The following is a 14935-nucleotide window of genomic DNA, read 5'->3' on the forward strand; positions in this document are numbered from 1 at the left end:
TTTATTTTCCATTATGAGCCAATGTCAATTCAATCTACAGAAGTCACAGCTGAAGACTAGGCCTTTTATGGGCGTCGTTCTCACAACATATACATGTTTTTCTACAAGTGTGTTTTTGACGTGCGGTAGATGGCATACAAAAATACAATGTCAGTTGGAATAATCTTAATAAGGAATAGGAATGGGCTGCTTCCTTTGGCTGATCCTTATACAAGTCCAAAAATAAACAGCGTTGTCCAGGTGAAATTCATTAATAATCAACACAGGCAGCCAAATTGGAGACATTTGTGGGAACGAGAAGGGAAAGGGAGAGAAAATAAGTAGGAATTTCCTGAATTTTTAACCTGGTGGTCTTCAAATGCCAGATGAGGTATGACTCGGATACAAGCTTGATACTTATTGAAATATTTTTTTTTAAAGAGAGAGATGGGAGCAGTCACTCTTGGCCCTAGCAAATTTATTTTTAAACAGCTGGTACCCTTGCCTTTAAAGAGAAGCCAATTTCAAAATATGTTTGCCGACCACTCAGTTTACTTATAGACTGTAAACATTTAGCCAAGAAAGTCTGCCTAAATAACTACTGAGCACTACCATCTTGGAAAGGAGTCAAACGGATGACTCAGAGGTGCCTAATGTTCTTACACGTAACAGTCACAGCTGATTAAAATTTAACATGGAAGTTGGTCGTCATGAAGCGCAAACTGTGTCCTCATAGAACCCAAACATAGGAGACCAAAAGAAGTATTTTTCTTGCATCATAGTTGATGTGACATAGTATGTATTATTAATTTTATTATTACCTCCTCTCTCTTACTAATATTACCATCCTGTATGTCAGTTTTATTGTAAACATCATGTTTCCATTGTGTTTGACTGTGATTTACAAAGAACAGTGCAAGGTAAATTAGAAAGATAAAAACAATAAGTATAACATTTTTTTATTTTTTTGGGGGTATGATGAATAAGAAATCTATTTAAGGAATGTAACAAAACCCCTCAAGGAAAGAAATCAGACTGTTTCCTCCCTAACATTCCTGTAAAGCACGGGATCTACAGCTATTATTATAACTATCCATTATTTAATTTGAAAACATCAGTTCATTATTATGTCATGAATACACAGGACCTCACTAAATAAATTTTAAAATCCTTATCTCAAATGACAATTCATGACAGTAAAGGATGTTTCTCTTTTTGAACTGGGGGCTTGACTTCCTATTTAAAACAAAGAAAACTCTCCATTTGTAGTGCCAAGGTTAAGTCATTGACATGTAATCTAAATGTTTTTGGGGCTATCCTGTGTGTTATGCTTTACACTGATTGTATCTCTGGAAGTACTTCTTGCATGCAGTCAGGAGTAAATAAAATAAAATAAAAACAAAAGCAGGTTAAAAACAATAAGATGTTAAGAGGTTTCAATAGAGGGCCCACTGTTGGTCTTGTCTAGACCTGTCTGAATAGAAAAAAAAATGTTTTTCTAAGGTCCAGACAGAATTCATTTCCATGCAGTCTTTAATGGTTCCTGTCAGAACAAAACAGCTGGGAAACATATGGCATTAATTTTCCTATATCACTTGGAAAGAATTTAACATGTAAATAAAACCAACTTAAAAGTGTAGTTTTTTGTGAACTCCTAAATCTTACCCAATACATAAGTTAGAAAACAACAACACATGAAAAACCAAACAATACATTCTTTGTTTTAGAACACAGGACTGAGTGACTCTTACTGAGCTATAAAAGTCTGTTAATTTTATAATACTGTAAAGGTAATCTACAGTAGTTCTAGTTGTCATGTTACAAGTTCACAATTATAAGCGTTTTCAGTTTTATTTACTATACGTGGAAACAGTTTAGGTAAGCAGCTTAAACAACATTTAAGTCCTTTGTATCCTCAAACAGGGTTAAGAGGATCATTTGATTTGTGTGTGATTCAGTTAATATTCAAACGATTTTACTTTTCTTTTATATTTTTATATGGTTCACTGACCAAGATTAGTTTATTTTTGCCAAACATTATGAAAAATACTGCAAACCATTTCCTTACAATAAAACATGAACAGAAAATGCTGTTCTTGGCATTAACCCATCTAAAGTCAAAACTTGATCCCCAGGCATGAATTACAAACCTAGTATTATGGTGGTTTCATTTGGGAAGAATCTAGATGCTTATAAGAATTACATGGATTTAAATATTGGATGCTGGGTTTTCATTTAATCTGGGGTATTATCTGTTATTTTTGGTGATTTATAATCCTTTTGCCCACACAGTTAATACAAAGTTTGTAGCATAGGTTGTAGTGTGAAGACATAAAAAAACGACAACAATGTAATATCAATCCCTTGCATGTGTTGTCACTACAAGACATCCAGAATAAAGATGTTGCTCCTAATAATGAGGTGTACAGGCTTCAAATGTAATTAAAACCATGGAAGACATGCTACCAATACAATTTCAAATTCTGTAAAATGGCGGTTGACACATTTCCTCTCAGTTCAGATCCTCAAGGCTCTGTTCTTTTAAAAAGGGTCTGCCAGTTCAGAATTTATATCTGAAAGTGGTTCTAGTTTATCTGCATGGCAATCTTCCCAAACAGAAGGATTAGGAAGAAGGTTAAATTGATCTGTGAAGGAAACTAAAACCATAAGCTAGTGTTACTTTGATGTTTATGTTCAAAGAGCTCTTGTTTTTTTGGCTTTTTCAAATTCATATTAATTAGCGCTCCCTTTCTAGTCTGTGTCACAATGTACTTGTCCTAATATTTAAGTTTTTCTCTAAAGGAAAAATGCCAACGATTTTTATATATATTTTTTCCATATCTGTATACACTAAAGTTTGGTTCTCTGTGTTAAATGTACTTATATATAGTAGAGAAATAAAGTAAAATGTGAATGAAGCAGGAAGGATTTGTTTTTTCAAAGGATAATTTGGTATGAAATTGTCCACCAGTAATATTGTGTTGACAAAGGATAACTTTTTAATAACCATAATTATAGACACTGTTTTATATATTATAAAATGGTACATTGCTTGCCAACCAAAAGTATAATATTTACCTAGGTTGATTTAGTCTCTTCATGTTATTTCTAACTTTTTATTAATTTCCTACTGCAGTTTTTAAGAATTGTATTATTTGCCCTGAGGCCTCTGTGGGTAGCTACACTTCAAGGTAGCATGACAGTACTTGAAAGTAGAGCTTCAAATTTGTTACCCAAGAAGTAGATTATAAATCCATAAATTATAATTTTACTAAATGCACATGTTCTATATCCCTGAAGGAACCAAATGGGTCATATACCTGTTAGCTTTCCATCAACCAAATCAGAAGCTTTTTGCTTGGTATTTTCTAACCCTCATTTATGTATGGTACATAAATGAAATAAAAATCTCCCTGCAAGCTGCAATATTGATAGATTGTGGATTATTGATCCATTAATTGATTGCTTAAAATTGATACAGCATTCTTGTGTTAATTGAAATCCAGTGAAATCAAAGCAACACATCAGTGCTTCAGGCGTTCTTCTTCAACGAACAACAAAGTAATTTTATTAAACACCTTTGTCTAAGTATATGCATTTTATTATGTATTTAGATACAAAACCCTCCCACACCCCCTATGCTGTATTTCTGACTGGTATCAAATAGCTAAACCAAACGCTGCTAGGTGATTTTTCTCTAATGGGTTGTATTCGATTAGTTCCAGGTACAAACTGGAGCGGTGGCGTTTCGTCCCACAGTGGAAGTGGAATTAAACCCACTGGCATAGCAGAAGTGTACAGCAAATTCAGACCAGTGAAAAGGGTCTCCCCGCTGAAACGCCAGCCCGAAACCACAGACAATGAGACGGACAATGACCAGCCAGAACAAAAAGGAGACTACAGCAAAGAAGAGACCTCTGAAAAGCAGCCTCAGCCTAGCTTGTCTCCCAGTGACAGCCAGGGCTTTAAAGGGAAAGATGCCGGCACTGGGGTGCTGTTTGGAGAGCTGGAGCACTATGACCTGGACATGGACGAGATTCTGGACGTGCCTTACATCAAGTCAAATCAGCAGCTCTCTGCTCTGTCGAAGGGAGCCGCCGAGAAAAGGACTGCGGGTAGCGGCGTGAGCGACAAAGGTCACGGCAACAAGACCTGCTCTGCGGCGAACGGCGAGAACCTGCCAGCGAGCTTGACCCAGTTCTGCGTGCTGTCCCCCGTGAAAAGCTCAGACCTGAGAAAGACGCCGGCTATTGTCGCAGACCAGCACAGACGCCCGGCTGCAGGATTAGAGCTTTCCCAGAATCTGCTTAGCTGTGGCTCAGTTCCCGAAGCTGAGACCCAAGTGAAAAGCTTCCCAAACAGGACGTTTTCGGATTCCCATGCTCATAAGGCCGACAAAGCGATGCCCAACTGCCAGCCCAGGATTTTCCAGCTGCAGAACCTGCCTGCAGATAGCAAGCTGGACGAGAACAGCAACAGGGCCTGGGGCAGCCCGGGGGGACCGGGGGAGCGCAACGAGGAGGCAAAGAAGGTGAAGAGCATCCTCAACATCATCCGAGAAGGGCAGATATCCTTGCTGGTGAGTCTGCACAAAGTGTGCATCTGCATAGCATTGATTTTAGAGATTGTGTTCACAGAAGAGAGAGTCTTTCATTGACTTAATTATTTTCTTAAGTTTAACAGAAAGGGCTCTTGTTACCGCGCTGGCTGTGACCTTGCTTATAGGTGTGTGTGTGTGTGTGTGTGTGTGTAGGTGTGCTTAGTGTACAGCGGTCTTATCTTCCTTATCTTAAGAATACACATTTCACAAAGCACTTATGTTTTCAAGAAACTTTATATAATATCTGGCCAGGAAACAAAAAGGCATCTACTCCCACTATTCATTCTTCATTTGTCCGTAGTTATTCAGAGATTAGCCCAGCTTGCAGTGCCTTCTGCCAGGGAACAAGGGCGCTCTGTGCTGCGCTCATTATTATTCAGCACTGTTTGTGTCAAGTTGTTGCAGCAGCGGTTCACATCGTGCGCAGGCCTCCTTTGACCCATAGTGAAGTTTTAAGTTAGTTCCAGCTCTCTGATCAAACACCATGCTCGTGTGTTGCCAGAGCAACCAGATCTGAATGCACACCATAATATGTAGACAAGCTCAGTAAGCCTCAGCGTTTCTTTTGTTGCGATCCAACAGCAGTGAATTTGCCAGAATTAATTAGTCAAAGTATAAACTGGGACAATGAATGGGACGTTTATAAATCTTACTGCACATTTTTAATTTCCTGCTAGAACCGATATGGTGTCCGTGTGATCGCTCCAAGGGAAGCTGAAAGGCAACACAAACAATCAAAAAAAAGTTTTGGTATGGGTTTAATGATAAAACGGTGCTTATTTCTGGTGCATTCAAAACCCTAAGAAACTCATGCTTTCAGAAAAACAATGATAATCATGTACATAATCAGTTACTGTCAACTGATTAAATTTTTTTGTATTTAATTTCTTAGTTTGCAATAGAAACAAGTACAGAAAGAAATTACTAAACATCTTACAAAATGCTTTCAACTGAATTCGTTGAGCATGACGTTTTCTGGACAGTGCAGGATTGATGCGGTCAGTTCACATCTACATTTTACAGCTTGAAGTCAGTGGTAAGACAGGAATTCCTTCACGGGATCATCTTAGCTCTGACTGTTACGGTTAAGTGCTCTCACATTTATAAGAAAGTACAGGAGAAGTTGAGTCCTGTTACGTTCCAACAGACGAGAGGCCGGGAGTTGCCTTGCTCTTTCAGTATTTGTGTTGTACTGGGTCTGCTTTTTTATCAATGCATCTATGCGATAAAGAAGAATACTGCACTCATCCAGCCTCATGAATGATTTCCAGATTCCTGCAGTAGGACAGTAGTGGTTTGTGTACTGATGAAGTCTCACCAACATCAGAGACGTGTCTGAGCTTTATTAGCAGCAGTAGTATAATGAATGCTTCTACAGCCACCCTCTGATTTATTAAAGCTAATTACATGCCTCCTTAAACATCATAAATATAGGACTGTGTTGTTTTTTGATCTATTTATTCTCATATTCTCTATTATTTTTAATATTTCATTGAGGATTGCATGGTTTTAGGCATGGGTTCTAGGATGTGGTCACAATGTTAATTGAAACGCAATATATAAGATATTTGTTTATCAATCATTATTTGATGCTTTCATCTATTTTTCCCCTATGATTTCCATTTCAAAACTGCTTGTGATCTCAAAAAAAATCATTCAGTGAAGAGTTTGAACCCAGTGGTCCTAATGACAGCCATCACAGGAGTAGCCAAGCTTGAGAAGGGAAACGCAGGTTGTCTTCTGTTGAGATCATGTAGAACAAAGCAAGTGTCTTATTTTATATTAGTCATTGTAATGTAAAATGCCAAGAGTAAAGCTGTAGGAAGGCAATACAAGATTATTTTGCATTTTCAGTTCTTTGGAAAACACCTCCTTCCGCCTCACACAGAAATAGAAAATATATTAAAATATTTTATAGCTGATATCATCTATACTATTAAGTCTTTCAGTGCAAGGCATTTGTTCATTTATATTTCTTCTCTCACGCATTGCTCCTCTCCAATGGGCCATAGCCTCATTTAGCCGTGGATAACCTGGAGCAGATCCACGATGAGAATGGAAACAACCTGCTTCATGTCTCGGCCTCCCAGGGCCACGCCGAATGCTTACAGCACCTCACCTCTCTCATGGGGGAGGACTGTCTGAGCGAACGCAACAACGAACAGCTCACTCCTGCCGGCCTCTCCATCAAGGTGAGTCAAGCAGGAAGCCAAGAACGGAGCCACTCTATTGTCCTGAAGTGATCTTTACTCGGGGCTTGAACATATTGCCCAATTCTAGCATTTGCACTTTCAAAGCCCACTCCACTTTGCCAAGTTTCTGTTTTCCTTTCCTTTTCCTTTTTTACATTTTCAGCAGGAAATCCTAAAAGCAAGTAACCTGTAGTATAATAAATGATTCCTTGATGCAAATAAAATGTTCAAAGAGGATCACGTCTCAATGATGTGATTACAAGGATGGATGCACAACACAATTTTACTGACTTAATTTTGTCGGGCAAAAATTACTCAATTTAACATCTCGTTTGGGGAAGTCCTGTCACAATATCTTCTGTCTGTCTTTCTTCACTCCAGTGATGTGATGTTTAATAAGTACATTACTTGCTCTGTAGAATGGGCGCCTGGAGTGCGTTCGCTGGATGGTGAGTGAAACGGAGGCCATTGCAGAACTCAGTTGCACCAGAGACCACCCCAGCCTGATCCACTATGCTGCATGTTATGGGCAGGTAAGGTGACAATCCTATTTTTTTTCTTCTAGAAAGCAAGGTGCATACACATATTTTATGACTTCCATTGTCTTACTTCATCTAAGCCTATACCCTCTACTTTGCACTGAAAAAATGCAATGAACAGCTGTTACTCCCGTTAGTAATAATTAGACTTAAACTTTACACTCTAAAGCCTATAGAGGTTAACCTAAAGTTTAAGAAAGCTCTACCATGGGAGATGTGACCAGAGCAAATTCCAGCCCTCCGTGTGCTAATGTCCATCTCTAGATGTAATATAAGGATCCATGAATGATGGTAAGGGTCTCCTTTTGCTCCTTTTCTCCCTGCTTTTCTTGTAGTTCTGAAGACACAATACTAATGCTGTTAAGCCCAAAGGTATTTTTTTGGCAAAAACCTCCCTAAATTCCTGGCTTGTCTTTACAGAAACCCAGCTATTCTCCAATTTTAAACAATGGAAAATCCTTAATTTAAACATTTTCCCAAGTTTGATTACAGATGCAATTAAAGGTGGAAACGGTCTCGGATTTAGGGTGTTTCCAAAGCGTTGTCTACAGTAATTTAGGTATATTTTGCACTAAAGTTAAGTGATGAAATTAGGGTTCCTATTTGGTTTGGGCTATGTTTAGAGTTAGAGTCCCCAGTACACTAAGGCTTCATTAAGATTAGGGATGTTTTTCTACTGAGTTTACTGAATCTTGTGAAGATTTTCATGGACCTAGCATGATGTTTGGTAGGGTTGGGATTCAGGCTTTTGTTTGACCTTAATAGGGGGCTGTTAACAGATGCCATACAATGAGTGATAAGTGTACCCTCAGTATGATTTAGGTCCTTTTATTGGATACTGTGGATTTTCTAAATAAATAGAATGATTATCTTTCAATGGACTCCATATAGGTTTAATATATATGTATAGTGTTGTTTAAAATGTAATAATATATGCCACCCATTTTATGTTTGGTAGTGTAAACTCATCCCTATGATGTATTGTATTAACAGAATACAGTACTTTCAGAAATGTGGAAACTGATTTGCTGTGCATTGTTAGTTAACAATAAGCTGTTACTGTAGATCAGCAGCTACATGAATCCCCGTCATCTGTGCAGTGTTGGCATACAAGCAGATTGTCACCAGCAAATGATAGAACATCTACTGCATTTTTGTAAAGTTCAAATAAACTAGAAATCAACACTATTTCCTTAGATTTCACCCTGTCAACAATTTATTACAATGTTTCATTTTCCACTGGCTTTGCCAGCACTGTTGCTGTTGGCCAAAACACCAGAAGTAAACAGCTTCCAGTTCTTTGTTTCAGTTTGAGATCCTTTTATTGTGAAACCGTGTTCCCAGTCTTTTTTTTCTCTGTGATTCTGAGGTTCTGTAAATTTCAGCAAATTCTGGGTTGTTTCTTGTAGGAAAAGATTCTCCTGTGGTTATTGCAGTTCATGCAAGAACAAGGGATTTCATTGGATGAAGTTGACCAATACGGAAACAGTGCCGTCCACATTGCATCTCAGCACGGCCATCTGGGCTGCATCCAGGTAGATGTGTTTCTACCATTTGAGATGAAATGCTTGTGGTTTAATGAAGTGTACACCAAATACACAAAAAATTGTATTCTGCAACTGTAATTAAAAAGCAATACTTTACAATAAATGTTGTTATATTAATTCCAAACAGACAAGTGTTTATAAAGTTTAAAGGTGAAAATGAACTTTTACGTACATCAGTAGCATTTAGTTTTTTTGTCTGGTTAGTTGTATTAAATGCACATTGATGCCATTACTCATATTTCCTGTGTTGTTTGTTGCTGTTACCTGTTTTTGCAGACCCTGGTGGAATATGGTGCCAATGTTACCATTAACAACCAGCACGGAGAAAAGCCATCCCAGAGTGCTGAGCGACACGGACACACCACCTGCTCACGCTACCTTGTGGTTGTGGAAACATGCATGTCCCTGGCATCACAAGTTGTCAAGTTAACCAAGCAGCTGAAAGAGTAAGCGGAAGAAAGGACCCTCTATCTCGCACACATCACATTTTTCTTTTTTCTTTCTATACTTTTGAGGAGAAGTAGTATTACAAGCTGTTGTATTATCTGTGTAACTGTGTGGTAACTACATTTCCAGGCAAACTACTGAAAGAATCACTTTGCAAACTCAACTACAGCAGCTACTGGAAACACAGCAACTGGAAGAGGGCACGCCAGTTGAATCTCCCAGGTGTGTTACTGTGACACAGTCGTGTGTCTATTATTTGCTCAAGAAAATGTCATGCCAAAACAGCTGTCGCCAGCTTTGTGATGTTACAATTGTACAGAAAGGATACTTTCTGAAAGTTCTTTTTGAGTTTGTTTTTTACTGTAGACCTGTTCTCCGACCACACATTGTTGCCTTAAAGATTGAGAACATTTCTGCAGCATAGTGCACTTAATGTTTACAAAACCATAACTGAAAATATCACATTACCCTTTAAAAGTTCCTTATGTTTTAAAGGTGATAAAACAGTGAGGAGTCTGGTAGAAATATGCAACCAAATTCTTATAAATTACAACCTAGACCATTATAATGTTATGTTACTAAAACTCAGGTTATATGATTGCCTGAAATGTCCTATTTTTGTTTTGTTTTACGGTCTCTGTGATTACATGGTGTATTCGTTGTGTGGGTTTTCCATTTTCATTTTTTGTCTTTGTTTTTCTGTTAGTTCACCTTTGTCCCCCGCAGTAACCAGGCCCCAAGTGCCTTTTTCACCAGAACACAAGACAATGGACACTACCCACTCAGCCCTCCAGAGGAGCTGTGCCGGCACTCTGCCTGGCCGCCGGCTCGTCAAGCAGAAGGAGGAAGACTCTGATAAGATTCTGCGACAGCTTCTGGGAAAAGAGATAGCAGAGAACGTGTGTACCCAAGAGAAACTATCACTGGAGTTCCAGGATGGGCAGAGAGAAGGCTCTGGAACGGGCCCCAAGATACTGAAGAGGATGCCAGCCGAGAAGAGAGAGCTTAAACTGGCTAGACTGAGACAGATCATGCAGCGCTCCCTCAGCGAGTCGGACACGGATTCCTATCACTCGGAAGAGCAGAAAAACACTCCGGTCAAGAGAGCTGACAAACCCCGCCCTCTACCTATTGTAGAAAATGTGGAGTGTACTGAGAGTTTACACCTAATGATCAAGAAGCACACTTCCGCGGCTGGACGCAAGTACGCCTTTGCCAACAGTGTTTCAAAGTCCATGGATGGACACAGCCCCTCGCCCACTTCAGAAGGCAGCGACCCGGATTATGAATCGCAGTACCAGGCGGGGATTCTCCCGAGAACTGGAGTGACTGGGGAAGTGCCCCCGTCTGCCTCTGAAAATGCTAATAACCAAAAGGTTACCACAAGCCCCAAAAGTGCCCTCAAATCTCCATCCTCAAAGAGAAGAACATCCCAAAACTTGAAACTCAGGGTGACCTTTGAGGAGCCAGTTGTGCACATCGAACAGACGGAAGGGGAAGCGAATAGTAGCAAAGGAAAAGAGAGCGATAAAGGCGTGTCCAGGACTGCCCAAAGCACGGACTCGGGTGATGCGTGGAAAAGACCGTTTGGAACGTTCAGATCCATCATGGAGTCTCTGAGTGGAAACCAGAACAATAACAATAACAATTATCCAACGGCTGCTATAGTCAAAACACCCCCATCTGGTTTACTACTGACTTCGACAGGAAGGAAACAAGCAGAAACAAAAGCACACCAAATTAGCCCCACAAAGTTAAAGAGCAAAACAGTGAGTGCTGTGTAGTATTGGTAGTTGTGTGGCTTGCATGTACTGTATTGCAAACATTCACTGCAAAATAAATAGTGTGCTTCTGTTTTGTCTATATTCCACAGCGTGTTAACCTTTTACTAATATATATTTTTTTTAACCATCAAGATGCTGTTGTTTTCATCATGTGATTTCAGTTCTATAATAATAGTCGAGTGGCTCGAATAAACTTTGTATACAAGGCAGGCAACGATGTATCTGAGCCAACCAAGATCTAAACAATATGATAGACAACTGTGAAACTCCTTATAGCAAACAAAAGAAAAATGGACAAATGGAAATTATTTTGTGAGTTGAAAAAGTTTATAGTATATATTCTGTACAGTGGTTCCAGCAAGTGTGTTTATACTTGTTAAGTGTATGTAAATTGAACCACTATATTTTAACCAAACTATATAACATTACGAGATATAAGTTTTGTGGTCTGTGCTGCTGTCAACCTTTTAATTATCAGTACTTTCATAGTCATTAAATAATGAATGAATTTCAGTCATTTTATATGGGCTCTGTAGTGTATTTTATATCCAACAATATATATTAATATTCCATAATTGTATTTTTAACTATATATTTTAAAATTCCTTCATGTTGCTTTTTGTTTTGTTTTTCTTACATTTGTGGGCATTCTTTATTTTTTTACATCTAATATGAAATATTGTGGTGCCACTATTGGTTTGAATAAAACATTCATATATAAATACTGCACTTTAGTCACATGGGCAAATTTTGTTTCTGAAGCCTGAAAGGCAGGGAATGGCTGTATTTTGTTATTTCGAAATGTCTGTTGGATTTACTATAGATGTACAGTAGTTTGAATAGAATTAGTATTATTTATTCATTGGCAGACACCCTTATCCAGGGCGACTTACAGTTTACACAAACAATTTAAACAAATAATGAATATCTGTCATTTAATTTGAATGTGTTTTTGCTTTCTGCATGGAGTTGCTTGCTGTATTTTTGCATGCTCTGAAAGGCATGGCTGCGCTTGCTCAAAACACATCTGCCCTGACTTTTTTTAGGATACTTGCATCTTCAGTCGCGATCACCCTTGCATGCTGATTACTGATGACCTTCATAATATGTACACTGCATGGTATGTTTCTCTGGGTCTTGCCAAACTACTTGACAATGTATATTTAGTTTCAGGGTCTACTGTAAAAATACTAGACACAGATCTGAATTGATTCCATATAATCAGGTTGATCATGATGTCACTTCATGAAATCTGAGATCTCATTTAATGATGATTCATTTCAGATGACTGAATTCATTTTGATGTATTAACTTTACATGCCCTGGTTAAAAGGAATGTTTTATCATCTATGCAAATTTCAATGTTTTCATCCCTTTTAATTTTGTTTATCTTCGGTTATGACATCATGGAATAAAGACTATAAACCCAAAACCTCAAGGGGATCATTTTTGGGGATTCAAATTTAATTATTAGTCAGGTTTTCATGTTTTTTTTTTTTTCAATCACAGTATGCTACAAATTTTTAAATTGGTTTTATAGTATCAAAATAGTCGCTTCTCATTAAATAATCAGGCCTTTATTCAGTGACCTTTTTATAACAATACGATGTGTATGTATGACTTTTATATACAGTTATAATAACTGACTAGTTTTGGAATTCCAAACTGAAAAAAAAAAAAGAAAACCTCTGTCTTTTTCAGTGTTATGTCTATTGTGCATTCATTGGAAACGTTCACCTCTGGCTGTACTAAGCATGTCACTATGTGCATGTATTTTCTAAATATCAGTAAATGTGATTGGCACATTCACATTTTACATAATGGAATGAATTATTGTCCTCCCACTGTTATTTCCTTATCTCCGTTGAAGTGTCATGACTTTCGTTATGATATAATTTAATTTGAAGATTCTGATACTTTAAGGCAATTGAGTGTCTCTGTTTCTTTTTTTGCAGCACTGATGACTTGATCAATTGTCAGGAGGAAAAAACTATGGCCAGTGCAGAAGACCCAGAGTTACTGGAATTCTTCTTGTGAGAGCATCGTCTTCCCAAATTTGTGCGGATGGTCTAATGGCTGCTACAGGTCACTTTGAGCAGCCCTGGATTCAAGGAATAGAAGGGGACGCAGATTTTGAACACTGCTTTTCAAGAGAATACTTCAAGAAGGAAGTCAAAGGAATCGAAGTGTTTGGAGAATATGAAATCCGTTTCATACTTTTTATTTTTCTCGTAAACTGACACTTGTTTGCTAAAGCTATTTTTAAAAACCTATGCACTTTCGCAAGCAATTTAACATCATACATGTATTTCTAAATCTTTTTGCAACAACACATCTGATGAAGATATGGCCTTGTAATTCTTTTCTAAAATGAAGTAGTGTTAATTGTAAAGAATGTTATTTTGTGACTTTTTGGGTTTGGGGGGGTGCATGCTTTTTTTAAATAAAACTGAACTGTGGATTGCTAGCTCTAGAAGTTCATGATAGCTAAAGAATGCAGAGTCGAGACATGGGATTTGCAGTACTTTGATTACTGTGGTACACAATTTTGTTTAATGTAACATTGTTTATGTGCAGAATTTCTGTTTCTGTGTTTCACTGCTTTGTTTCCTCTGAGTTACAGAGTATCAGAACAATACAACTTTTTTGAGATGACGGCAAAGTCATGAAGGATCTTTTGACTTTTATGTACAATTTGCTGAACTAAAAGTCAAAAGCTCTCCACACTTTCATGGCCGAATTGATTGATTTTATTTTGCTGAAGTATGCCAATGGCTTTCACACAACTGCAGGCTGTATTTTTGTCTTTAATATTGAAACCTTAACACACTTCAATAAAAATAGGGGAAAACATTTTGTATTTTCCTTACCATATTTATTTTCCAGTGTACCTGTTATTATTCCTTCTGAAGGGGAGAGTCTTCAACGGTTCAGGGAGATTTTCAAAACATTGACTCTGGTATTTTACATGTCTCTTAAATAATAATTTGGGTTTTAAAATGGGAGAGCCTTCTGATTTTCAAGAACGGCAGCAGTATAAGTCTGAAATCAATCCCAGAGAATAAACATTGCCTAAATAAGTTCTACCCTCTGCAGAAAGATGTATCTTAAGATCACAAAAGGGGTAGGTAAGAAAAGTATAAAGTGACATTTAAAACTATTGATTCCTCGCTGAAAAATGTGCGGATTAATGCGAGAGAGCCGAGGTTGGCATGGCCTTGGACTGTCTAACGGCGCTTTACACTCCAGCTCCGACTGCGCTCTCCACCAAGGGGAGATAAAAATAAGAAGGGCTCCCAGCAGCTGACCATACGATAATATCAAGAAACCCCACCACCGACATCAATAGTGGGTGAAGGCAGAGAGATTACGAATCTTGAAGATAAATGCATTTTCAGACAGGGAGTTGTATAACTGATATAAAGCCCTGATAGGAGAAAAGGTCAAAAAAGATTATTAGACTGCTCTATTATTAGGGCATGAAAAATAACACCAAGAGTTATCAGGGTATCTGGGAAGAGCTGTATGTGTCTCCATATACAATAGTGAAGGATTCTTTTATACAGCACTGGGCTTTGTTTATTTTAGTTTTCTTATTAAATGTTTTAATACAGATATACACTTATGACACACTGGCCCACAGACACTTTGGTTATCTTTAGTTGACTAGTCTTGACATATTAAAGGAGTTCTGGCTGAATCACTACTTAATTAGTCTGAGGCATTATTTCTGCTGTATGTTTAGTTCATTTTACAAAATTAAGTTCTTCACACTATTGCATGCAAATTATTATGGATCTATTAATTTAATTCATTGGAGCACCAAAATATCCTACTGGTCAAAACA

General features: G+C 37.9%; 1 protein-coding gene across 2 annotated transcripts in view; it reads left to right on the forward strand.

Moving 5' to 3' along the window:
• sncaip (synuclein, alpha interacting protein) overlaps positions 1–13966 on the forward strand; it is a 37534-nt gene extending 23568 nt beyond the window's left edge. The window contains exons 4-12 of one of the 2 annotated variants that reach the window (XM_066711323.1): positions 3699–4558; positions 6592–6771; positions 7191–7304; positions 8720–8845; positions 9134–9303; positions 9434–9526; positions 10011–11073; positions 12135–12208; positions 13044–13966. In XM_066711323.1, the coding sequence (XP_066567420.1) occupies positions 3699–4558; positions 6592–6771; positions 7191–7304; positions 8720–8845; positions 9134–9303; positions 9434–9526; positions 10011–11073; positions 12135–12208; positions 13044–13125 (2762 nt within the window). In that variant the 3' untranslated portion in view covers positions 13126–13966. The remainder of the gene's footprint in view (positions 1–3698; positions 4559–6591; positions 6772–7190; positions 7305–8719; positions 8846–9133; positions 9304–9433; positions 9527–10010; positions 11074–12134; positions 12209–13043) is intronic. The other variant, XM_066711324.1, reaches the window with a different exon arrangement.
• The last annotated feature ends 969 nt before the right edge of the window (positions 13967–14935 follow it).

Source organism: Amia ocellicauda, chromosome 8 (genome assembly GCF_036373705.1).
Source record: "Amia ocellicauda isolate fAmiCal2 chromosome 8, fAmiCal2.hap1, whole genome shotgun sequence".
NCBI classification, from domain to species: domain Eukaryota; kingdom Metazoa; phylum Chordata; class Actinopteri; order Amiiformes; family Amiidae; genus Amia; species Amia ocellicauda.